Source organism: Pangasianodon hypophthalmus, chromosome 19 (assembly GCF_027358585.1).
Source record: "Pangasianodon hypophthalmus isolate fPanHyp1 chromosome 19, fPanHyp1.pri, whole genome shotgun sequence".
Classification (NCBI taxonomy): Eukaryota; Metazoa; Chordata; class Actinopteri; order Siluriformes; family Pangasiidae; genus Pangasianodon; species Pangasianodon hypophthalmus.
In genome coordinates, this window is record NC_069728.1 from 12,119,671 (window position 1) to 12,147,048 (window position 27,378).

The 27,378-nt window shown below is 37.2% G+C and overlaps 2 protein-coding genes across 2 annotated transcripts; both read right to left on the minus strand.

Moving 5' to 3' along the window:
* Positions 1–2,068: 2,068 nt before the first annotated feature.
* On the minus strand, positions 2,069–8,191 carry hsp90aa1.2 (heat shock protein 90, alpha (cytosolic), class A member 1, tandem duplicate 2). The gene is made up of 11 exons (XM_026923402.3): positions 7,940–8,191; positions 6,454–6,603; positions 5,892–6,258; positions 5,516–5,649; positions 5,052–5,363; positions 4,764–4,929; positions 4,450–4,640; positions 3,788–3,935; positions 3,401–3,669; positions 2,969–3,302; positions 2,069–2,820 (listed from the first exon to the last, which is right to left on the minus strand). The coding sequence occupies exons 2-11, from the start codon at positions 6,601–6,603 to the stop codon at positions 2,711–2,713; spliced, it is 2,181 nt and encodes a 726-aa protein (XP_026779203.1). The 5' UTR covers positions 7,940–8,191; the 3' UTR covers positions 2,069–2,710.
* Positions 8,192–8,423: 232 nt separating this feature from the next.
* hsp90aa1.1 (heat shock protein 90, alpha (cytosolic), class A member 1, tandem duplicate 1) lies at positions 8,424–13,233 on the minus strand. Its single transcript, XM_026923403.3, has 11 exons — positions 13,036–13,233; positions 11,825–11,977; positions 11,325–11,691; positions 10,964–11,097; positions 10,541–10,840; positions 10,283–10,448; positions 9,982–10,172; positions 9,719–9,866; positions 9,359–9,627; positions 8,938–9,271; positions 8,424–8,823 (listed from the first exon to the last, which is right to left on the minus strand). Exons 2-11 carry the CDS (start codon positions 11,975–11,977, stop codon positions 8,714–8,716), a joined length of 2,172 nt encoding a protein of 723 aa, XP_026779204.1. The 5' UTR covers positions 13,036–13,233; the 3' UTR covers positions 8,424–8,713.
* Positions 13,234–27,378: the final 14,145 nt, after the last annotated feature.

The following is a 27,378-nucleotide window of genomic DNA, read 5'->3' on the forward strand; positions in this document are numbered from 1 at the left end:
CTTTCATATTTATTCTTACACAGCAGACTCATGGCTCCAGGGTCCCGGATTCGATCCTGAGCTCAGGTTGCTGTCTGGGTGGGGTGGAGTATCAGTGCATGGGTTTCTGCAGGGTTCTCTGGTTTCCTCCCATCTCCCAAAAACATGCCCCCTGTGTGTGTGTGTGTGTGTGTGTGTGTGTGTGTGTGTGTGTGTGTGTGTGTGTGTGTGTGTGTGTGTGTGTGTGTGTGTGTGTGTGTGTGTGTCCTGTGATGGTCTGGAGCCCCATTCAGGGTGTGTTCCCGCCGGTTAAGCTCCGGATCCACCATGACCCTCACCAGAATAAAGCAGTTACTGGAGATGAAAGTTAAAAAAAAAAAGTATGTTTGGGCTAAGATTAAACCTGATTACAAAAAGTGGTGAAATATCAGTTGTTGCTGTAAAGAGTTGAATTCACTCTGTCACATTACCTCCGTTTCTTTTCTACACTCGTACCTGATCACACACCCGCTGGCAGGAGCATCCCCAGGCATGAGAAGTGATTTTGTTTGCCTTTACTATAACCCAAAAACATAAACATATTCAAGCTTTGGTCGTTTCGCATATTGTTTTGAGGCTCAGCTGCCCAAAGTCAGACTGACCTGTGAACAGTACATCGATTGCTATGTAGCCAATAGAACACAATGGTTTTTAGCCTTGTCAGGAAAATACAACTTCCATAAATCTGGAAACATTTTCATTTCATTTTAGACTATTTACTATAGAGCTAATGCAACAAGGGATCTCAGACCTTTTGCAGCCAGCAACATCTAACTATAACAACTTAACTCTGAAAAAAATCTCATGGATCCCCTCATAGTATTCAAATATTCAGTTTATTCATATATTTTATTCTTCCACTAGGATAAAGCAGTCCTAGTCTTTACTCCTAATCTTTAGGACTGCTTTATCCTGGTCAGGGTCACGGCGGATCCCAGGAATCCCAGGAATACTGAGCGTGAGGTGAGAATATACCATGTTGGGTTGCTAGTGATTTCATAATTTTAATTGTTTTAATTAAAATTTTAATCTATTCCTCATTTCTCAACACTCATTTCTCAATTACTGAAATTGGTGAAGCTATAGGATATACTGTATGTCCTTTAACACAACAATAACATTCCTTTTGGACAGTGATGGGCTCCATGATTTATGAAATATAATTAGAGTGGTGGAAATCACAACAATTAGTATAGTTTTTCTTCTTCTTCTTCTTCTTCTTTTTTAAAATATTATTTAGTTCCGTCTACTTGGGCCTAATGTTTTCTCTCATTGGAAAATTCTGGAATAAAAAGATTTACAGCTCCAGTAAGTATACAAAATATTATTGTACACAATTAAATAATGATCACAAATTAATGTTCATAAATAAACATATTTAAAAAAAAAAACAACTTTGCTGAGGGGTGCATGACATATTATATAGTCAAAGGGGTCCCTGTTTGCAAAAAGTCTATGAACCTCTGCTCTAGAAAAGCCATGTTCTGAGGATACATGCATTAAATTATCTTACGATTAAAAAAAAAAAAGAAGAAAAAATGATCAGGTTGTGTGTTCTGGTGCCATCTGCTGTTTAAAATAAGAACTGAAGAAGTGTTTAGAGACCTGACATGGCTGTACCCATCGAATCTTTAGTTCGGCATATACACTCAGTTGCCAGTTTATTAGGTTCATCTATGTAGTTTATACCTACATCCCTCAGTCTGTTTAATCAGCTCCACCTTCCATATCAGCAGACTTTGTCATATACAATGAACTGAATGTAGTCCATCTGTTAGGCAGCATGTGTCAGCCCCCTCCAGTCTTAGCTTCAGATGCTCTGTCCACAGCACATCTCTAACATGGATCATGATACCAAATCCCACTCTACCCTGTCTACTAATGGAAAGGGACCATCACAGGACCACCACTTTGTAGTTATTAGCACTGCAATAAAACAAGGCATTGCCAGGATAGGGATTGTACACATTGTAATGTAATTTATTCCATCAGTTAAGCACCGGTTGATATAATGTATAGGATTTTACATGAATTAAGAGTCAATCACTAATGATTTTAAATTAAATTTATTTTGGAATGTCAACATTAAACATACAGTATCAGACAGTTTATTACACTTGCCAAAAAAAAAAAAAAAAAAGATTTGTGGAATGTAAATAAATAAAAAATGCATACACAACTCAAAATACAAAAGAACAAACCTGGAAAAAAGGGAACGGGTGCACTTAATCACTAATCCTGATTTGAGAACAGTTGTGAAAGCGCAAGAACGTTAACAATAACCAAAGTCAGAATCAATACCAAGTGGACTCAATTAGCACCCAGGCACCTAGCCAGGTACAGCTACACAACTAATTAACAGTCTCCAACATAACTTGGTGTTCCAAGTACTAGAGTGTTGCATGTAACCATCACTAGCTCTCTATACACTGATCTAGGTTTCCAGACACAAGTTAGTTCTAGCACAGTTCTAAAATTTTTAAATTGAGAACAGTGACAGAACAGTATCTGGAAAACATTGCCTTTATTTTTACATGTTTAGATAAAGTCTTACTGATAAATACATGCATCTTTTTACACATGGGAACTCATGCTGTTGTAATCCTGGTGGTGCTCAGAACTGCAGCCACCCAGGCACATCTCAAGCCCACCCAGTTAAACCTGTACACTAACAAACTAAGCAGTTTTTTTTTTAATCAACCTCCTCCATGCGGGATGTGTCGTCATCCCCTTCCAAGGGGGGCATGTCCTCAATGGGAGCCGAGCTGGGCTCTTCAGTCGACAGGTCATCCTCATCAATGCCTAAAACAGATGGAAAACAGAAACTTGAGGATGCTATATACTAGATATACATTATATACTGATATGGTCTTTTCTGGAAGTATCTGCTTGGTTGGTTTGTGTTCCAGGGAACACCACCTGGTGTATCTTACATGAGCTGTACTCTTACCCAAGCCCAGCTTGATCATCCTGTAGATGCGGTTCGAGTGTGTCTGAGGGTCGTCAAGGGTGAAGCCCGACGAGAGCAGTGCAGTCTCGAATAGCAAGATGACCAGATCCTTTACAGACTTGTCATTCTTGTCAGCCTCTGCCTTTTGCCGAAGGGTTTCAATAATAGGGTGATCGGGGTTGATCTCTAGGTGCTTCTTGGCCGCCATGTAGCCCATGGTAGAGTTGTCCCTCAGAGCCTGGGCCTTCATGATCCTCTCCATGTTGGCAGTCCAGCCGTATGTACTGGTCACAATGCAGCAGGGGGAGGCAACCAGGCGGTTGGAGACAGTAACCTGGAAGAGCAAAAATGAGAAAATGCATCAAGAGAGATCTACTGAGTTTAGTTCTAAAAATTTGCAGCAATCAGTTTATTTTTGCCATTTTCTCTTACCTTCTCAACCTTCTTTTCAAGAATGTCCTTCATGATCTTGCACAGGTTCTCAAACTGTGCCTTCTTCTCCTCCTGTTTCTTCTTTTCCTCCTCATCCTCGGGCAGCTCCAGACCCTCCTTGGTCACTGACACCAGGTTCTTGCCCTCAAATTCCTTTAGCTGCTGAACACAGTACTCATCAATGGGCTCAATCATGTAGATCACCTCCAGGCCAGCTTTGCGCAGCCGTTCCACAAAGGCAGAGTTGGCCACCTGTTCTTTGGTCTCACCTGCAAGAAATTTTATACCAATCTTTTAAATAAAGCTCTAAACATTCAAACATGTCCACCAGAATTTCCTGATCTAAGCACTAAATTTCATCTGTAGTGTTACTGGTAGAGTGCTTACCAGTAATGTAGTAGATGTGTTTCTGGGTGTCCTTCATGCGGGTGACGTAATCTTTAAGGGACACCATCTCATCCCCAGAGGCAGAGGTGTAGTAGCGCAGCAGCTCAGAGAGTTTTTTCCTATTCTGAGAGTCCTCATGGATACCAAGCTGTTGGACAGAAGGTACACAAGAACAAAGCCTTTTAAATTACTAAAAATTTCAAAAATGCCACAAGCAGTTTGCACAACATATTAGAAGACCTCATGAACAATAATCAGCTTTGGGCAGGTTTACAGGATCAAACCAGGAAACAGATGGCAATCAGATGACATGCAATGAGTGGGGCATATGGTAGCCTTCTCCAATTACAGTTGTCAAGAATATCAGCGCTGTTTAGTTCCCAATCTCGTTCTATCACACCTAATGAAAAACTTCATGTGTTGATGCTTTGAAACTGATGTCATAATCAAGTAAACAAACCATAGTACTGCACTGCTTCAACAGCCAATATAAGGTTTCATGCTTAAATTTTACTACAGGCCCCAAAGACTTCAAAGGGGCAACTATTTACAACAACTGAAAATGGTATATTTTAATACAACACACTTTGACCGTTTCACATTTTAGTACTCATGAAAGGTGGCTTAGAAAAGAAATCCAATTGCTTAACCCAGCAACATACCTTGATATTCTTGGAGAACTGTTCATAATACTTCTTGTAGTTGTCCTTGTCCTCAGCAAGTTCAGTGAAGAGCTCAAGGCACTTCTTGACCAGGTTCTTTCTGATGACTTTGAGGATCTTACTCTGTTGCAGCATCTCTCTGGAGATGTTCAGGGGCAAGTCTTCAGAATCCACCACACCCTTGATGAAGTCTAAAAGAGAGCAAGTTTTTTAGACACAAATTAAAAATGTTAAGCAATAAGTACATTATGGCTATCTTAGAGGCATTTAACAGTATATTTGTACTATTCGTTAGATATTACTGATTCACTTACTGAGATACTCTGGAATGAGTTCATCACAGTTGTCCATGATGAAGACACGGCGCACGTACAGCTTAATGTTGTTCTTCTTTTTCTTGTTCTCAAAAAGATCAAAAGGAGCTCTGCGGGGTACAAAGAGCAGGGCACGGAACTCCAGCTGCCCTTCCACTGAGAAATGCTACAAGACCAGCAAGCAGAAGTTAGTGCTGTTCTTATGTGATGAGCATTGTAATTACTAACTTAAGAATCACCCTTATCACCACACTCTTCTCATGGTAAAGATCTGTTTTGTAGACTCACTTTAACAGCAAGGTGGTCCTCCCAGTCATTTGTCAGGCTTTTGTAGAACTCTCCATACTCCTCATTAGTGATGTCATCAGGGTTGCGGGTCCACAAAGGCTTGGTTTTATTGAGCTCTTCCTGGTCAATATACTTCTCCTTGATTTTCTTCTTTTTCTTCTTCTCAGTGCTCTTGTCATGGTCCTCATCGTCTGAGCCAACATCCTCAATCTCTGGCTTATCTTCATCTTTCTCTCCTTCCTCCTCTTTGTCCTTCTCTTTCTCTTCCTCAGCCTCATCATCACTCACTTCCTTGTCACGTTCTTTCTCCACCTTCACATTTAAAAAAAAAAAAAAAAAAAAAAAAAAAGTGTAAGGGTAAGCATAACAGTACTACATTCAAACATCAGGACACAAGAAAAGCCAGGAAAATTACAGACCCAAATGTAATTTAAAAACTGAATTCAATTATTATAGCTACTTACATATAATGTGATGGGATAACCAATGAACTGTGAGTGCTTCTTCACAATCTCCTTAATACGCCTCTCTTCGATGTATTCTGTCTGATCCTCCTTCAAATGCAGAACCACCTTTGTGCCACGCTTAATTGGTTCAGCTACAGGAACATGAATATTCATTTAATATGATATTAAAAAACTAAGATAGCGATCATTACCTTTATAATCTTGTTATTATCATTATTACAACATAAAATCCTAAATGTATTAATTTTCCTGTGAATGCTGAGGTTTCTAATGCATAAAGTACACCCTGTGATTGTTTTTCAACTCAGTTATTGGAATTGCATTTAATAACTGAATTAAAATGTATAATTACAGTTCAGTGTTAAATACTTACAGTTATCCACCTTCACTGTGAATGAGCCTCCAGCAGATGACTCCCATGCATACTGCTCATCATCATTGTGTTTGGTGATGACTGTGACTTTCTCAGCTACCAGGTAGGCTGAGTAGAAACCCACACCAAACTGACCAATCATAGAGATGTCGGCTCCAGCCTGCAGAGCCTCCATGAATGCCTTGGTTCCAGACTTGGCGATGGTTCCCAAGTTGTTGATGAGATCGGCTTTGGTCATGCCAATGCCAGTGTCGATGATGGTCAGTGTGCGATCCTCTTTGTTGGGAATGATTTCAATCTTCAGGTCTTTTCCAGAGTCTAGCTTACTTGGGTCGGTCAGACTTTCATATCGGATTTTGTCCAATGCCTAAATTAATAAAAGAAAGAAAGAGGCAGTGAGGACCTTGTTTCATACAAAATAACTTCTGTAGTATATTACATCTGGTCTCAACAGTACCATTACTACAGGTAAATGTGTGATGATTCTCCTACATCTGCAAACTTCTCAGCTTTTATGCAACTTTATATCTTATTATATGGTGACATTTGGACCGTTGCTTACATCTGAGGAGTTGGAGATTAGCTCCCTGAGGAAGATTTCTTTGTTTGAGTAGAAGGTGTTGATGATCAGAGACATCAGCTGGGCAATTTCTGCCTGGAAAGCAAAGGTCTCTGCCTCCTCCTCCATTGGCTGATCATGTGCCTCTGGCATCTGTATGAGACAGGAGCACAGTAGAGACATAATACGCCACTGAACCCAAATCTCAGCTTCAAAATAAGTATTTCAGTGACTGGGAGTATTTTATCCATTTTATGGCATAGGTTAGGATGATGTTTCCATCAAGATTTTAACACAACACGTGTTATTTTCTAAAGAATCTTGCTGTAATGTTATTTAAAACGTTTGTGCATGAATGTATGATACAGATTAAGATGAGTTTGTGTCTGTGCTTCAGTAGAAACCATAAATCTTATTACATAATTAACTAAGCAGCTTAATCATATGGTGAGGTGTGGTGAAGACAAGTTTGAACCTATTGGTTGCTGTTTACTCTGTGTTGAAGACAACGTGAAATAGTTTTAAAGAGCGTTAGTGAAGGTTTCGATTTCGATGTGTTAAGTTTTCCTATGTATGGATCATTTTCCGGAACAATCTACGACCACGTCTGCCTGATGCACCAGTGCGCATGCGCCACCTACCGGCTGTCGCGATTAACTACAACCTTCTAGAAAGCTCCACTGTCTCGCGTCATCTGCCAACAGCGCCATGAGCCGCACTGAGCACATGGAGAACCATCAGGATCTGAGCACATCTCTCAGCAGCAACCACACTCCTTCAGCTCAAGGACCGTCATCTCAACTAATACTACAGTATAACACTACGCCTATTTCACATTAGCCGACTTTATTATCAGTGAAACACCTTAAACAACATATTCAGGTTAAATAAGACATTATCTACGTGTAGAAGATTGTGTACTGATGTATTAAGAATTAAACTTAAGCACTCGAGCTTGTTGTCTTTCCTCAAGTTACATCTTATAGTCATCTGAGAGGGAAAAAATCTATCAAAACCACTTTTGAAGCATAATATGATAAATACCACCAAAGCATGCACACGGTGCAGTTTGTTCCATCATTTCTTTCCTGCATTAAAATGCACTAGGTTTACTTGAGCACAAAAAACACAGCTTAGGATCTGGTTCACACACATTCCTCTTGTTTTCCATCCTAAGTAAAGTCAGCTATATTCATTCACAGCCCTGTGGTAAAGAGTATTCAAGCTAGTAAACAATCTGTCAGACCGGCTAGCTAACTAGCAAGCTAGTTCTAAATTTACCTGGAAAATCACTTCAGTTTACAGCTCAGCATACAGCTTTAACGTTATATGGCTAACATTTTAATGATGGGTAAAGTGTCTTAGTGAGCTCATTAGCATACCTATAAGTCACTTCATACAACTGTACGGTTAAAACGGCAAAGTACAAACGTTAACCGAGTTGATAAAATTATATTTTTAAGACTTCTCACTAAGCTCAGTGGCTTACCTTGACTGTTGAGAGTCTTTTAATGTGACCTAACTGAGGAGTTTATCGCTACGCTACCCGGCTTTCAGCCTGCCTTTGTGGACGAGTGTGTGTACTGTGATGGAGGAAGAGCGCGCGCCGGCTTTATATATAGCGCTTCCACAGAGGGTTCGAGAAACAGGCCTGCTCGGGAAACATCTCGAATCTTCGCGGCGCGCTTTGTTGTGTGCGCGAGGCGGGTCTTAGCAGCCTGCCAGTCAACAGACATTTTGGAAAAGTGGTTTACTCTGGAAAACTAACTGGTTTAGGCTGGGAAACTAACTGGTTTAGTCTGGAAAAGTAACTGGTTTAGTCTGGAAAAGTAACTCTGGGAAACTAACTGTTTTAGAATGGGAAAACAAAATGTTTTAGACTGGGAAACTAACTAGTTTAGTCTGGAAAAGTAACTCTGGGAAACTAAATGGTTTTGTTTTCCATGAGGAATAATCTCACTTTGGACAGCCACTTTATTGCTTTATAAATAATCTTTTATTAGAAATATTGTGTTCCATGTTTCTTTAAAAAAAAAAAGTGGTTAAAGTTAAAAACAGCATAACATTTCCAATGACTGTCAAACAAGCACAACATATTAAAATAACAAAAATTAAAAAAAAAAAAAAAAAAGAATAAATAGGCTAGTTACAAACTGATTATCCCTAAGGCTTTTACCTGTTACAAAGCCTAACTGACATAAGAATCTGTTTCTAGCTAAATACATTTACATTTTTTTTCTGTGCTACATGTAGGCTTGAAACCTTAGTCAACTTCCTCCATTCGGGACGTGTCATCATCACCCTCCAGTACTGGCATGTCCTCCTCACTGGGCTGGACAATATCCTCCACAGCCGAATCATCATCATCAATGCCTTCGAAAAGAGCAGGAAGAGCGTATTAGAAAATATACTTTTTATGTGATCATTTCTGAGCTACAGTTCGTAAAAAAAAAAAAAGGATATTGTCAAGCAAGTATTATAACTCACCAAGTCCAAGTTTGATCATCCTGTAGATACGGTTAGCGTGTGTCTGTGGGTCCTCCAGGGTGAATCCAGAAGACAGCAAAGCAGTCTCAAACAGCAGAATCACAAGGTCTTTGACGGCTTTGTCGTTCTTGTCAGCCTCTGCCTTCTCTCTAAGGGTCTCAATAATCGGGTGCACGGGGTTGATTTCCAGGTGTTTCTTGGCTGTCATGTAGCCCATGGTGGAGTTGTCCCTCAGTGCTTGAGACTTCATGATCCTCTCCATGTTGGCTGTCCAGCCGTATGTACTGGTCACGATGCAGCAAGGGGAGGCAACCAGGCGGTTGGATACAACAACCTTGTTAGGAGGGAACGAGCATGAAAAAAGTTTAATAATGATCACTATATTTGAATATGTTATATAATCACAATGTTTTGCTTTTACCTTTTCAATCTTTTTATCTAATATGTCCTTCATGATCTTGCAAAGGTTCTCGAATTTGGATTTAAGCTCTTCCTGCTTCTTCTTTTCCTCCTCATCCTCGGGCAGCTCCAGACCCTCCTTGGTCACTGACACCAGGGTTTTGCCATCATATTCTTTTAGCTGCTGAACACAGTACTCATCAATGGGCTCAATCATGTAGATCACCTCCAGGCCAGCTTTGCGCAGCCGTTCCACAAAGGCAGAGTTGGCCACCTGTTCCTTTGTCTCACCTTAGGGAAGTGGGAAAAGATGCTTTAAATAAGTTATATTTCAGATACAGTGTTTAGGTGTTATATATGTGAATCAGAGCCTGCTACTAACCAGTGATGTAGTAGATGTGCTTCTGGTTGTCCTTCATGCGAGAGACATAGTCCTTGAGGGACACCATCTCATCTGCAGAGTTGGACGTATAGTAGCGCAAAAGCTCTGAGAGCTTCTTGCGGTTCTGAGAATCTTCATGGATACCGAGCTGAAATAAAACAGAAACTGTGAGCTAATTCTGCTATATAATTTAAGTCTTCATTTTGTAAATGTGTTCTATATGTTAATAAAAATACTTTAACTTAGAATTAATGTAAAGCTACCTTGATATTTTTGGAGAACTGCTCATAACACTTCTTGTAGTTGTCCTTCTCCTCCGAGATTTCAGTAAAGAGCTCAAGGCACTTCTTGACCAGGTTCTTTCGGATGACTTTGAGGATCTTACTTTGTTGTAGCATCTCTCTGGAAATGTTTAGTGGCAGATCCTCAGAGTCTACCACACCCTTCATAAAATCTAATTTTAAAAAAGATAAATCATTAAATGGGCCATGCTACCACCTTATTGTATTTTTCTATTCAGTGCTATTTGTGACAAAATGACAAGTGATATTTTGGCACACTTACTAAGATATTCAGGCATTAACTCTTCGCAGTTATCCATAATGAAGACTCTGCGCACATATAGCTTGATGTTGTTTCTCTTCTTCCTGTTCTCAAAGAGGTCAAAAGCTGCTCTTCGTGGGACAAACAGCAAAGCGCGGAACTCCAGTTGGCCTTCTACTGAGAAGTGCTACATAAAAAAACAATTATTGGTCAAACCGTCACTAACAATATAAAGAATATGTTCAATTAAATTCCTTTATATTATTTATATTAACACACCTTGACTGCAAGGTGATCTTCCCAGTCATTAGTAAGGCTTTTGTAGAACTCTCCATATTCCTCATTGGTGATGTCATCAGGGTTACGGGTCCAGATAGGCTTGGTCTTGTTCAGCTCCTGGGCATCAATGTACTTTTCCTTGATCTTCTTGGTCCTTTTATTTTTGCCATCTTTGCTGTCCTCATCCTCATCAGATCCTACATCCTCAATCTTGGGCTTATCCTTGTCATCACCAGCTGGAACCTCCTCCTCCCTCTCTCCTTCTTCTAGATCAACTTCCTTTTCTCTCTGTTTCTCAATCTACCAACAGATGATTAGAATGATCAACATCCATGTAATTCCATGTAAAATGTGACGAGAGACACAACAGAAGTAACAAGAGTTTTCTACAACAACGTTACAGTATGTAAAAGTTACACTTACATAGAGAGTGATTGGGTAGCCAATGAACTGAGAGTGCTTCTTAACAACTTCCTTGATACGTTTCTCCTCAGTATATTCTGACTGGTCCTCCTTCAGATGAAGAATCACCTTTGTGCCACGGCCAAGAGGCTCACCTGTAAATTGGAAAATCACATATAAATTAATGGAACATTTTTACATTGAAGAGTTGTTAAATCCAAGTATATATATATATATATATATATATATATATATATATATATATATATATATATATATATATATATATGTATATAAAACACATTTATTTATTTATTTATTTAGTTAGTTAGTTAGTTAGTTAGTTAGTTAGTTAGTTAGTTAGTTATTTATGAAGTCGTACCGCAATCAGGCCTCACTGTAAAGGAACCCCCTGCTGCTGACTCCCAGACATACTGCTCATCATCATTGTGTTTGGTGATGACTGTGACTTTCTCAGCTACCAGGTAGGCTGAGTAGAAACCCACACCAAACTGACCAATCATAGAGATGTCGGCTCCAGCCTGCAGAGCCTCCATGAATGCCTTGGTTCCAGACTTGGCGATGGTTCCCAAGTTGTTGATGAGATCGGCTTTGGTCATGCCAATGCCAGTGTCGATGATGGTCAGTGTACGCTCCTTCTGATCAGGAATGATGTCAATCTTCAGATCCTTGCAGGAATCAAGTTTGCTTGGATCTGTCAAGCTTTCATATCGGATCTTGTCCAAAGCCTGTAAATATGACACAAAACAAAAGAATTGTGATCAATTCAAACAACCAAGTGTCCCCACTAAATCTGGTGTGTTTCGTCTATCATCACTTTAGTCCTCCATAAATTTGGTATAATATGAATGTTAAACTTACATCGGAGGAGTTAGAGATTAGCTCTCTGAGGAAGATTTCCTTGTTAGAATAGAAGGTGTTGATGATCAGAGACATCAGCTGAGCAATTTCTGCCTGAAAGGCAAAAGTCTCCACATCCTCCTCCATCATGGGCTGGGCAGCTTTCTCAGGCATCTGTGTTGATACATGGAAAAAAAAAAAATAAGAAGAAGAATAAAAATCACTATTAAAAATCTACCAATCATGTAATTCAGTTATTGTTTTACAGTATTTGTATGTTTGACATCTTTTATTATAAAGTTTGAAATATAGATTTCACTTATTTTAATTTCTTATTTAATATTTCTGATATAATATTTGTAATCTTTATTAACACATTTATAATATTTTAATAATATAAAAGTTAAAGACACTGTAATAATGTCTTCTTTGCAAAATCTGTTACTATTATAAACATTACTGTTACTATTCTTTAATTGTTCTTTTTCAGATGGAATTTTAAAAAATCTTTTTTCATAAAAATATAGTTTAAAGAAAGCCTGTTCTTTCAATAAAAAGTTTTTCTGATTTAAATTTCTATCTAAAGGAATTGAAGGAACAGGGTAATGATACATAAAGCGGCAGCTGTCATAATTCCTTTAGAAATCTGACACCAACTGGCACGTTACACATGTGAATAGGGGAGAAGTGTCCAAAGTTCCTCATATAGTGAAAAAATTATAAATATGTAAATTACCACTTGTGTTGAATTGTTCTTACTAGATTCTGCAATTCAATTCATCTATTCTGGCTTATTCACATTTCATAGTTTGTGGTCTTTCAGATACTGGCTGCAGCTACCAGGCAGCCATATTGCCATACGGTCTGTGCCATGTGCTCTCTGACTGACCTTTCTCATTTCATTATTAAAGTTAGAAACATTGCATCACCATTGCATTCAAAACATAGAAAGCAGTATATGTATTAATACCAAATAGTCTATAGTTTTTTAAGTATGATTAATATGAAAATCTCTGAAATCTATGAAATATGAAGTATAATGTTTGATCTTAAAAATTACAATGGGTAGTTTGAATCAAAGTATTGTAAAAACATAATTTACATGATTATCTGAACAAATTTATGTTTATGATAAATCTAAAAATGGTTTAAATTATTAATTTTCCTAAATAATTAGAAGATGAACCTGCTCAAAACCCTGGCAGAGGTCTGCAGTTTAGCTTGCTTCTTACCTTTTTAAATGTCTTCTATATGAATTGATATATGAATCTTCTTGTGTATGAAGGTACACTCGTCCCTTGGTGATTCTTCTAGTGTCTTGACTGTAGTGCGCGCTCTCTTGAGTGCTATCTGCCGATCTGTAGGCCTGCTTCAGTCTTTTTATACTTGGAGGACACGTTTCTCGAAACTCTCATCCCGAAGGTTCCAGAAGGAATACCCCCGTGGCAGATAGGGAAGGCACCGAAGGGTTTAGGTTTGGGGGAGGTCTCTGTCCATACACCATGTGTCCATTTAGGGTCAGGCAGTTACAGGAGGTGTCTGTCAGTCACAGCAAGCACCTTCCTGACAGTCGGTGGCACATGGGCCTGTCAGAGTCACAGCTGTGGGCAGAACTTACTTCACAACTGTAGAGCGACCACATTATTGGCTAAATTGTTGCAATCTTGAGTCAGCTGTCACTGGTACTTAAATTCAAGGTGCTGATATTCACAGAACAAACAAATGACAGGCACAGGCATCAGGAAATGACAGGTCATCTCGAAATGTAACAAACATTTTAGTGATGTTTAAACACTTGCAAATTATGATTACTGTTGAGATGAAGGTAGTTTCTGCTCAAGATGAGTTGTTATCAGTGACAAGAACAAAGTTTATAGAAATCAATCTTTTAACATCTTTATTCATTGGGGCAACAATGAGAAAACATTTTAGAAGGATGGATTTATATCCTTTTTTTAGCAACACTGGTTTTGTATTATGTTCTTAGAATTCATCTCTAGACAAGATAGATGCAGCCTTCATACAACAAAAGGCTTAATGAAATGATGTAATTTCATTTTCAATTAAATAGATATGGGTGTCTCCATTTCTCTCTCTCTCTCACACACACACACATACACTTTAATGACATTTGAACTCTTCAGTTTGTTTAAGATCAATTGTGTAAGATTGTTAAATCTGAAATGATGTTTAGATTTGTTGGTAACCCATTTGCCTATATGCATATGTTTATCATAAACAAACAAATTATTATCTGATTCAGGTTATCAAAAAAAATGCTGGCAAGTTTTACCTTATATCGGGTATTTTGAAAATGTCATATCTATCTACAAAACATAGTATAATAAACAAGCAAATACTTGTTTATGTTTTCACTTTACATATAGCTGTCACCATCATTCCTGTATTTTTATGATTTTATAATGATTCTTTACTGTTGAATGATTTTATAAGAATGCTGTCGGTGACACAATACATACATACATATATATATATATATATATATATATATATATATATATATATATATATATATATATATATATATATATAAAAATTTTTTTTATTTTATTTTATTTAATTTATTTTTTTAATCGTCCACACAACTTTCCATTGAATATTTTGTATTATACCACTAGCATTGGTGAATGCTAGATTTGGATGAATGTTTTATAACAGCACGGCTGAGACAGAAGTCCCGGCTATGAGGTTTATAATCAATGCTCTCGTTGTAATACGCTAGTGAATCCATGGTCTGATGGCTAAAACTGAGAGGATCAGGAGGAGCTTCTTCTCCCAGGCCATCAGACTCCTCAGCACGAACATGTACACCCTATAGATAACTTAAGACTCCATAAAGACTCTCCAGTCACTCAGCACTCCACTGAAACGCCACACACTGCTCTTTGCACTTTGTATTGTTACTACATGTACCATACTGCATATTTTGTACATCCATTTTTTGCACATTCCCTGCTTTGTCTAGATCCCTTCTTGCACAGTCCTGTACATATATTTCTATTATCTTATTATTATGTATTTCTTATTCATTTCTGATTTTCAATTTAGTATTTAAATGCACAGTCTATAGAGGAGCAGGCCAGGCTTTCATTTCACTGAGTTATATACTCTATGTAACTGTGTATGTGATAAATAAAATCTTGAATCGGGGCAGAGGACTTTGTGGTTCCTCTGTAACTTGACAAGCTGGATTTTTTTTTTCTTATTAACTTCAAGAGAGAAAGAGAGAGAGAGAGAAAAGAGGTGAGGGAATGAGTGTTTATAGCTGTTATAATGTAAGTGTAACAGGAACTTGTCCTAATTGCTTTGGTGTGAGAGGAATAAGACACTGTAATAAGGGCTGTTTATAAAGAATTATGTGCATCACACGTTTGTTTTCCTCTAACTGCACGCCCCGGTGTGTGTTCCAGAACAGTCCTGCATGTTCACTGACTCCCTTATCAGTGGAGGAGTTTCCACTTCACGCATGCGCAGCACGACTTCTTCCTCGCCAGAGGATTGCTCTGGCATGTTCCTTTATGCAAACTAGATACCAGAGTTTCCAGAACTTCTACACTCTCTCATGTTCAAGCGGTGTTTCTGGAAACCTCGGCGCAGAACACTGGGTACCCTGAGGTGTTCCTTCCCTTATCTAATCAGCTGGCACACAGCCTGTGCAGCGGATTTCAGCTCAGTGACTGACACAGCATACAGTCTTCTCTTTACTTTATTATGACTGTGATGGCGATACTGAGGGTTATTGAATGACCTCTGAACTCCTCCAAGCAGCTCGCGCAGCTGCAGTAAACAACCGAGGGACAAACGTAGGCTCACGTGAGAGAAAACACGAGTTAAAAACAGTACAGTAATTATCTTTACACTGACAGTACAGCTGCTATATTTGCTGTAGAAGGTCATTGTTAGTATGACTTATTACAGATAAAGTAGTAGGCATAGTTTTACACATACTACCCAGAAATGTTTACCGTTTAGCTACTGCGAGAAACAGAGCATGAAACTGCGCATGCGCCGACCAGCAGGCACATGGCGCCTGGAGGAGGAAGAGGAGGAGGAAGTGAAGGAAAACCAAAAACTAGAGCTTGCTAGAAAGATCCTGCGTTTCCCATTAATTAAATACATTTGCAGGGTGAATTTATTAATTCACAAGCGAGTGTTTTAAAAATGAATATTGCCTCCAGAAACATATTCACACATACAAATGATATGGAAATTCAACTTGCCTGTGTGTGTGTGATTTAATTATATCATAGTATGATAGAGAACATAGAAAAAATAACCGGACAAAAACTGTAAGACCTTTGGCTGTATATAGGGTGAATTCAGGTATACTGGGAAATCAGGAAAATTAGGACAGTTTAACTTAACAGCATGACTTGCTCTGACTTTTTTTTTTTTTTTTTCCATGACTAATATATTACTGCAGATAGGCACATGATGTGCTACTGTAACAAAAGAATAAAGTTAGTTCAAATCATGTACATTAAATTATTTTCAAGATGTCCAAAATTACTAACACAGCATGGTTCATGTTAATTAGGACCGTCTTAATAGGGCTTTCTAATAAAGTAAACCACTAAACACTAATCAACATTTGCTCTCTTTTAACTTAAACTATGCTGGATGTACAGCAAAATATACTGGCACCTAGAATTTACCCTGGTAAATCTTGTTACACTGCTACTGCAAGAAATAAATTATAAAATATTGCTTACCTTTTAGTAATGGTTTTTCTGTTATGATTATTACTTAATCTGTTGATACTGAATTTTAAAAAAGATTAAGATTGAGAAATTATTTCCAAATCCTGTTGTTATTGCTGTAAGAAATTCATTATAGAATTTGAATATTGTGATGAATTTGGAGAAGATCTTTCATGTCCTGTTATTGAAATTTGCCTAAATCAATGGAAAAAATGTGTCCCAAATAACCGAACAGTAACATGGTTTTCATTCAGTCTTGGCTTCTTTGGAGTATGATATGAAAATTTTTCCTTCACATGTTTATAGTGAGCATCTTGAGGATTTCAGAAATTTTGTTGCTTATTTTGTTTAATTAATGTCAAGAAAGCTTAGATGTTTCGAAGGTGAAAATGCTGCTGCTCCTAGTTTTCATGTCATACTTTTTCTTCATTTATTGCCTGGCTTCTGTTTAACTGCCTTATGAGAATGAAGACATGAGAGTATCTAATACTTAGGGAGAGATTTTATAAAAAGTACAGTCTAGAACCATTAAGGGTTTGTTCAGTTGTCCATCTGGGGGAAGCCTTATATTTATGGGTAGTGCGTGAACCAGTAAATGCCCATCAAATACTTTATGCTTAGCATTAGGATTCATCATCCATACAAAATACAAATGTGTACAGTAGATGGCAGTAACACTCCTTAAAGAGTAAGAATAAGAAAAAGAAGAAGCAATAATATACTACTGCACATTTTACGATATTATATTATTATTTGATATTAAGACATTTTATGTATTTTATACAAGCCATCTATATGTGTATTAAATGCATTGACTTCTGAGTTAGAAATATGTCTTAATATCAAATACTGTTTTGTAAGGGAGGTCTCAAATGTTATAATTCATGAAAATCAAGTACAGTATGCACGGCCATTTGGAGCCTTTATACAATACTCATAAAGACATATTTTTGCCAATTGCCAAAATATATTAGACCTCAGTATTTATGTATACTACAGAGCGTCCCCAAAGTCTCATACATGAACACTTTTTAGCGAAATGTAACTTTATTTGCAAAGCATCCTCTACATGATTGCCATTTCTTTGCAAACACACACAGAGTCGTCTCTCTCCACTTTGGCTCCCAGTTTGGCGGCTGTGTTGTGTGTGATGTGCTGACCATGTTTCCTGTTAAAGTCCATCACAACCTTGAGACAGCTTCCTGATCCTGCCATGAGAATAATTGTAATACATTCCTCTTTTGTCAAAGGCATTCTTAAAGGCTGTCTGAAAAAAAATATAATAATATGAACTAAGTGTGAAAATTTTTTAAGACATTTTGCTAAAAAGTGTTCATTTCCTATGTATGGAGACTTTTGGGAAACCCTGTAGTAAAATGTAAATTGTGGTAATTTAATTGGCTTTTGTTTCTTACACTAATAGTTCAGTCTAGAGGAAAATAGCTCCAGGCCCTCACAAAATTTTCAACGTTTTTTTCAAAAACTGTTTTTCAGGCTTGTGTTTCTGTGATGAGAGAACATGTTCAATATCTGAATGTAAGACACATTCCCTTTACATTAGATTCAACTTACACATGAAAATGCTTACTGTTTTTTGTAGTTTTCAGGTATTGTTACTTTTGCAAACATGTGAAGCATGCAGAATTCTGGCATTAGACAATGTTTCTTAGTCCTGGTGCTGGAGTACCCCCGCCTTGCATAGTTTAGCATTTTCCCTGTCCTAACACACTCTGTTCCACCCAGTTCCAGCTTATTAACTAGCTGATGAGTTGAATAAAGTGCAAAACAGTGAAATACTCCAGGACAAGGAAACACTCAGATCTCTAGTGTGGATGTTTGAACCTTCCGAGAAAAAAGGATGCTGTTAATGCTTCCTCATTAACCTCTACCAATGTTTTGTGGACCTCTGATGACGCAAAAAGGTCCAAAAGGTGCAGATCTCACACTACTCATACTCTGCAGCAGTGGCCCAGGATAAAGAGCTCAAGCCCTTCCTTGCCAGCATTTCTTGCAGAGAATATTGCTAAACCAGTTGAACGCCTCCATCACCATGTCTAGTCCTTCTTGTTACTAATTTGTATACTTCAAACATGAAGGAAGCTATTGAAGAAAAACAATTTCAGTGATTGTTTTCAGAAAGACAATTTTGACCTTGCTGTGACCTTCACCCTGTTTGGATCAATTCCAAAATCTAATCAGTTCATCTACTGGTTAGAATGATGATTCCACATAAATCATACAAGCATTCAAATACTTGTTCTTGAGATATCGCACTAACGAGAATCCTGGACAGCTGCACAGACACACTGATGGATGGATGGACAGATGGACCTCTGGCAATGACTGTAAATACCAAAGAAAAGGGGTCTTGATTTCCTGACCATTAAGTAAAGTAAAGTAAGTAAAGTAATATCTTTGTACTACAAACAGGAAGGAAGCTACTGAAGAAAAGGAGGATCTTGTTGTGACCTTGACCCTGTTTGGATCAATTTCAAAATCTAATCAGTTCATCTGCTGGTTACAGTGATAACTGTATGGACAGATGGACGAATGGATGGACAACCTGAAAGCATAATGCCTCCTTTAATACCTTTTATGAAAACCCATCTTTTCCGATAGACACTGCAATTCCTTACTCTTTCAGCTTCAGTAGATGGATAGCACCCTGATTTGACTGTACATCTTTTCTTGACTGCTCCACTAAAGCAGCTTTTCCACTGTCAGTTTGCTCAGCAGGTGCTGATGATCAAACATACAGACTCGGCCAGGAACAGGTGAGACTACAGTGGTGCAGATTGAATGGATAGAACAGCAGATGAGACTACAGATCATACTTCTCAAATCTTCTGAACAATTAGAAGCCACAGGTATATCAATATTTGTTGTAGTTAACCAGCTCCTTATCACCATCAGTCATTAACATACGATCCAGTAGCTTTTCCTGAGGCCTTGTGTGCCCAAAACGATCAGGTATACCATCTGTCAGAGTTGCTACTGTACATGATTTTCTAGACTAGACTGGACATAAAACAGTGTTTTATTGAATCACAAGAAGCATAAAAATATTTAACAGCATATAAAATTTAACACCATATAGCACATGACCCATGCAACATAAAACATAACCAGAGGTGGCTTGTATAAATGGACTAGCAGATAAACAAAAATAGTTAACAAATCTCATAAAGCAGATTATTTTGGACTTTTGTGTAAGAAAGCACAACAGCATCACAAATGGTAGTAAGAAAAATCCACAGAATGGCATGAAGAAGGGAATGGTTAGTCTAGGGCTGATTTCTTTCTAGCCTAAACTGTAGATTCATGCAGCTTATTAGTGAAAGTCATGTCAGGTGTGTAATGTTTGTCAAGTCATGTTTGTGTGTAATGATTGTGGATTTTTTTCCCCCTCAAAATGAGAAACCAAAAGTAGACAGACTAAACACACATTTTCCAATCAAAGTACAAATTACGCAAAAGGACAGATGACCGAATCTTAAGTGCATTTTTTGTCTGTGAACAAAAAGATTACACCTTTTCTGTTTGTTGTGTTTGATATTTTGCGGAAAAACGGCAAGAGCCCAGTAGGGCACTACAGACTTGAAACACTTAAAAAAAAAAAAGAAATCATGGATGCAGCTGCCTTTAATAATTTGCCCTACATCATTCTTATTATGCCACTGATGAGACTTTATGATATAATGCATTGAACAACCTTAATAGCTTCATTGTCAAGCTGGTTATATTAGATTTGAGCCCTCCCATCTAATATCATGGCCAACCGTGAACACTTACGTCTATAAAACAACTTCTCTTGACAGTTTACTGACAACAACTTTATTCCTAATCTCTCAAATGTCAGCTAGTATGATAACAACTCTGAAAATGCAAACAGAACAAGCTGACACAATACAAGCTGTCCTGATAAATACATAGCGTATGTAGCAGCAGAGAGATTACAGTCAGTGGTATTAGGTCTCATTTTTGCTGTCACTTCTGTTTGTTAGGAATTTAGATCAACTCCTTGAAGCTGTCTGATGTTAAAAGTCACCTTATGAATTTACAAATATTTGATTATTGAGAAATCTAGCAATGTAATGTTTGAAAATATGGTAAGTAGAAAGTAGAGATTTTTCTTTAGAAAGATAGAAAGTAAAAAAAAAGAAAGTATTATATGAAAGAAAAACTCAAGTACAGTACAGATATTTTAACACCAGGCTTAAGTACAGCAACATTAATTTTACTTTAGGTTATTTTCCACCTCAGGTACACTGCAAAAAATGACATCAAGTGGAAATACCTTGAATTCAGTTAAATTTATATAGTATTTCCTATTATAAGATTACAATAAACCAGATATAAGATTATTAAACTTATTTCTACCCATTTATACTCATGTCAAGCTTGAAATTGTTCTATTGGCAGATAATTTTACTCATTTTAAGCATTTACTTTGAAAAGGAAGCAAAATTATCTGCCAAGAAAATAAGAAAACTATAAGCTTGAAATGAGTAATAATATCCAGAAACAGGTTTAATGATCTTATATTTGGTTTATTGTAATCTTATAATAAGAAATACTAGCTACATTTGACTATATTCAAGACATTTGTGTATAAGTGCAATAGCCATTGAAGTAAATAGTATTTCACTAGGGCAAGTCAAGTTATTTCACTGGTCATCCTTGGCTTCAGAAGATCTTTGATTTTACCTAAAAAACAAGAAAAAGGTGAGATTTAAGACCTGTATACAGACTTGTGCGCATAGCATTTGCATCATAGGCTTTGTGTGTTTGGGCAATTTCTTATTGGAGTCTACAAACTCCTGCAATAAAATACACAACACACTCATGACACAGATTCACATGCATGAACAATATCAGAACACCTGGGTATAATCTCTTCCCTTTCAGACTTACCGTGGACATAGTAGTACATGACAGGACACGTTTCTGTTGCTGAGGTGCTGGAAGTTTTAGCTGGTGAATGTAAGCAAGGTGTAGTTTTTACAAACGCACACGGCAGCAACACGAATTGTGCTCGATCGGTACAAACACTGCAGTTTGTTTGTAAACTGTTTTACATTTCGCAAATTATATGCAAATAATATGCAATTTTTTTTTTAGACGAAAGCTTTAAATAAACTTTGTCATGACAAGCACTGCTATCCTATTTGCTACAAAAATTCAAATAAAAAACATATTAAAATATAAAAAATATATGCAAATGCACAATATCTACATATTATGTATACAGTACTGTGCAAAAGACACATGCAAAGAAACGCTGTAGAGCAAAGACGCCTTCAAAAATAATGAAATTAAATGATTCTACATTGGGGAAAAAAAAACTATAAAAAGAAGTAAACAGTAATGAATGATACAAAGTCAGTATTTGGTGTGATGATCCTTTGCTTAAAAAAATAGTAGTCTCAGGTACAGGTTGTGCAGTTTATAAGGAAATGAGCTGTAAGTTTTAATGAGCATCTTGCAGAACCAGCCACAGTTCTTCTGGAGACTTTGACTGTAACACTCGCTTCTTATTTTTGCAGCAAAACCCAGCAGTCTTCATCACTCCTTTTTTTGTCTGAAAAGTGCTCTCTTATGTAATATGCTGCTTTCTTTTCTGCCTAAGACTTTTGCACAGTACTGTATATATCACTAACGTTATTTTATTACATTCAAATAGTATTTGATACAAACATCCAACAAAAGCTGATGTTTAGCAGCACAAATACCTCCCACAATATGAACATCATGGACAGTGATACAAATTTACCACTGGTATATCTAAGACCCTGTTATATGCTATTCCTAGTCTATCATCCAAGGCTACTGCTTAGCCACTGAGCTGCATGACTCCATTGTGTAAAATATAACAGGAACCAACAGCGTAACAGTAACAACATTAGCTATTTCTTCAGAGATGACTCTTTAGGATGTGCGCTGATCATTGTACGCGTAGAAGTAATAAATTCTCTCCAAACATGCATGTCTGAGGGTTGCATGTAGGAGGTTTTGGGGCTATAGATTGTATAGAATATGTATAGAATTAAATAAAAAAGGATAGACAACTCAAATATATGGGATTGTTGTGTAATGATTTTGCATCTTATCTTCCAGATTTTACTATTCACTGTGCAAATTACTAGCCAAAGAAAGTTTTTCACTTTCTTTGACAGGTTTTCGGCACAAATGCCACACATTATAGATTTTTCATTTAATTTGATGTTTACTCCAATGTTTACCATCATTTCCCATATCTCTACTTATTGTGGCACTTCGCACATCCTGTCTTATTGTCTGTCCCGCTGTATTATTGTCTAACTGTACCACTTTTTTAAATTTACAGTTGTTTTTACTATTTTATATTTATGTGTCTGTTTCATATTGTTACTTTATGTTGTTGTCTGAAGAACTTAACGAATACCATTATAATCTCATTGTTTTGCACAGCAGTACAATGGCAATGAAGTCTTCTTCTTCTCTACTGGTTACATGAGACATTCTTTTTATTGCTAGAACAACATATTTCTAATGCACCTCATACTCACTGCACGTTCTCCCCCATTGATATCCTTACAGGCGCCACTCAGGGTCAAACTGTTGTCTCCGAGTCTCTCCTTCTTCACCATAGCAAGGCTTTGCTGACAGAACTCTGTGAACTAATGCTTTCTCCTTCAGATAACTCAGACCCATACAGCTGCAGAATAATAGTGCATCTCAAGGCTATCGGTGGGCTGAAACATCTCGACACACGCACACACACCTAAAATTTTCATTTTACATTTAAGCATAGTACTAATCACGAACTAATCTCAGATGCTCTAGATAAGTGTGTTTGTGAGTGTTTGATGAATCACACTATTTACAAGATTCAACATCTAAATAATTTTGGTCAAAATAACAACTTTGTACCAAAGTGTTTTAATTGTATTAATGTGCTATGTGTTATTATATAGCAGTAAAAAATGAAATATGGTGTTTTGTTCTCTATTTGTGTTGCACACTGTGTGTGTGTGTGAGTTAAATTGTCTTACCATAGCTATTTCTTGAGAAGTAGATTCTCAGGCTCGTAGGTAGACCATACTGAGAGAGAAAGGTTTCTGAGTGGGCCGCTGCAGCTCACAGCCTGGTACAGGCATAGCAAAGGCACAGTTGGCGCAGCTCAAACTCTCCACGCTTGACATACCAATAAATAGAATACACATCACATACTCTTACTATTTGATTACTATATAGATTTATCAAAACCATGTTGGACGTAGAACTTCAAAATGTGCTTTCCCATTTTGCTGGCATTTGGGCTGCTCTCCTTAAAGCATGGTGGGAAATATCCAGCCTAGTCAACATGGAAACAGGTTACCATCTGTGTTAACTTAATTCTGTGTTAACTTGATAAAGTCAGACTATAACCTCCATAATTAGTCTTTATTGTTATGTTTTTTCCTTACAAAATAATATGTAATACTGCTGCATTTTCCCAGTACCATCTACATTTTTCTTAATGCAAACATCCAAACTACAAATTATCACTGACATTGCTATTTATTTTCCTAGACCGACCAGTTCACTTTCTAGTATCCCAACTTTACTCAAAGTCCTTTCTAAGCTCTGTGCAAATGCTGTCTCTGTAATTTAGTCCTTGTCTACCCAGGGACCCTGAGTACCTCCACTCTTCTGTCAGACGAGTTTAAAATGAACTTTACTAACATACCTGTCTTGGATCATCAAGAGAGCCTGAGGGTCTGTCATGTCTCTTTCTGATAGACTAGATACACAACAATGAGCATTTCACATTTATGTTTCACCAAACTTTTTCTTTAACAATGCTGCTGTTTAACACTATGCATATCCTAGATAGATTCAACATTTAGAGTTTCACTTAGTTTTATTTTTGTGTTTATTGATTCATATACTGCAAAAGAGAACACAGTGACAGGGATCTATGATGTTGCCTGAGAAACACAAAGAGATTTATGATCAAAACTAGACAGCTGAAGATTGGATAAAAGACCAGGTGATGTTTTGACACTATTCAACTGTCTAGTTTAGTTGAGCCTGTGCCCATTGTATCCTCAGAGCCTTGTCTTGACTGACAGGTGTTGAAGATATATACATACACTCTTGTTTAAAAGAGTGGTTATTTGAGTTACAATAGCTTTCCTGACAACTCCAACCAGGTGGCCATTTGTTTCTGACCTCTCTCTTCAACAAGGTGTTTCCACCTGCAGAACTGATGCTCACCATGTTTTTTTCCCCCCGCACCATTCTATGCAAACCCTATTGACTGTTTTGCATCACAATCCCAGGAGGTCAGCAGTTTCTGACATACCCAAACCAGCCTGTCAAACCAACAACCATGCCACGGTCAAAGTCACTGAGATCACACTTCCCCATTCTGATGCGTGATATGAACAATAACTGAGGCTTCTGACTTGTCTCAGCAGAATTTTATGCATTTTCTTGCTGCACTGCACATGATGAGAAGGCGTACTGGTGTTCCTATTAAAGTGGTCAGAATGTCAAGGGGAAAAGGGACAGGACAACCCCAAAAGGGATTTCACTTTGCCACAGTATTAAGACTGCAGTATATCGATGGAGACAGGTTTGCTGCTCCATTCCAAGGTGTTCAAACCCTTGAAAGAGTAGACCTCACGGTTCATAACAAAGGGCTCTAATTGACAGCCGTCGTAGTTCAGAAGAAGGACGGTGGTTACCATCCTATTCTAGATTTCACACTGCTGAACTGTTTCATAATATGTTTAACATATATTATATGTTACTCATATAATGACTGTCCTGTCAAGGGTGTATTCCCGCCTTGTACCCAGCGTTTCTGGTAAAGGCTCTGGATCCACTGCAACCCATGAATGAATGAATTATAAAGTCATGTTAACCCATAACTATATTTTCACTAAACTATGACCCTAATTCCATCTCCAAAAATAAAATGTATTATAATCACAAACTCATTGAGGAATTGCAGTGGTGTGTATGTGTTGTGTCTGTTCTTTTTTCATTATTCTGTGTGATCTGTGATATGATGTGATAACCTTTAATATACTCTTTGATTTTATACTCAGATTACTGCAATCAACTTCCCGAGTACTTAAAGATAATGAAATAATGGCTTGCATTTAATATTGCAAACTATTACTAGTGTAACTACTGATGTAATATTAATATTGAGGAACATTTAGTGTATTGAAAAGTATAACTTTTTTAAAAAATATTTATTACTTCAAATGTACTGAACTGAAAATATTTGTTTTCAAAATTTATTTAATTTTTTTTTCTATAAAAAGATATTACTCCAGGTAGCTTTCAGAGAATAGTGCATGTTTTACTGCAGAAAAAAATGCATAAAAGGAATCATTTTTTCCCCAATCATTTAGATTTAGTTACATTGTCATAATACACTCATTTTTTCTTTACTATCCATGTGGCTATACAGGGAACTCAACTGTTCATTTTAATGTATTTGTGCAGCTAACCAGCAGCATCCACAGTGTAATTACAGAGGCGGCTACTTAAACTGTAGTCGCCAAATAATATAGCAAATAATAATAAACATTTCAAACAATGGTTAAGGTTTTGGATTCTCATTAGACAGCAGAACTACGTCATTTCCCTCACTGCTAATTTAAGATCATTTCACTCATCCAAATGTAGCTAAAGTTTTTTTTTTTGGTGGTGTTCAGAGCCTAGTGTATTCTTGAAACTGCACACATTAAACATGTGCTTGGTACACCTAGTGCCCTAAATGCGACATCTGGGCACTATAACAATTATTACAAGAATAAGGGCCACACATATAACACTAAATTATAATGTTGTCAATTAGCGACCAATGTGACAAACATGGATTGAGCTAGGCAACAAATAAATCCTTTAAGAAAGATGCATAAGAATTGGAAGTTAATAAAAAAAATTTAAAAAAACACACACAAATTAAATTTGCAATTATAGCATTACATGCAATTTTCCTGTTCAGATTGTACCACACTGGTCACACATGATCAATTAACAATGTCAGTAATAATAAGAATCCTCATTGTACAATTAAAAAAAAAAAGAAAGTCTCAGCATGCAAATTAGTTACAGTTAACATGTGCTCAAGTTGAGCTTTGTCCTGCACTTCATACAGCATTCAATCTAATGAACCTGAAATGAAGCCGTTTGGACTTTGAAGTGTTGGGAGGACGAAAAAAAATCGATACACCCTGTGCTACTATGCTGAGACTAGAGTAGGAAGACATGTCCAAATTGTGTAGATACTCACAACTGTGGTGCAAAAATCAACACTACAGCATACGTTTTGATAGCATATTAAATGGAATGTAATTGGCTACCTCTTCACACTTGGCTAGAACAATGAGGACATGAGGAACTATGGCAAGGCTAAACCGCAGCTCACGGAAATGGGACAGGGTGTCTCAAAGGACCTCATTTATTTGCAAGAAAAAGCTAAGGGATTTAAATAGGGCAGAATTATGCACAAGTATCTGCTGCCTTGATGGATAAATGAGCTGGTGTGCTATCATAAAGACAATGTCGATCCCAAAAGGTGGTTTGAGGTTTACCTCCATTACTGAAAATATGTTTGTCTTCCAATATAAATTGCTTTTTACAGTTGTTAAGTAGTGTGTACATTAACTACTGATTGTGTTCTTGAACAAATTCACATGCAAAGCTCCATAAGAAAGACTAACAAAAGGCTTTTCCGAAGGTTGCCAATTTGTTTTCGTCTTAAACTGTATGCTAGTTTTCACACAATTACACTTGTTTACTAATTAAACATGATGCAATCAGCACCATTTTTCTTTCATTGTGCTTAAACAAATCACCAAACTCCAA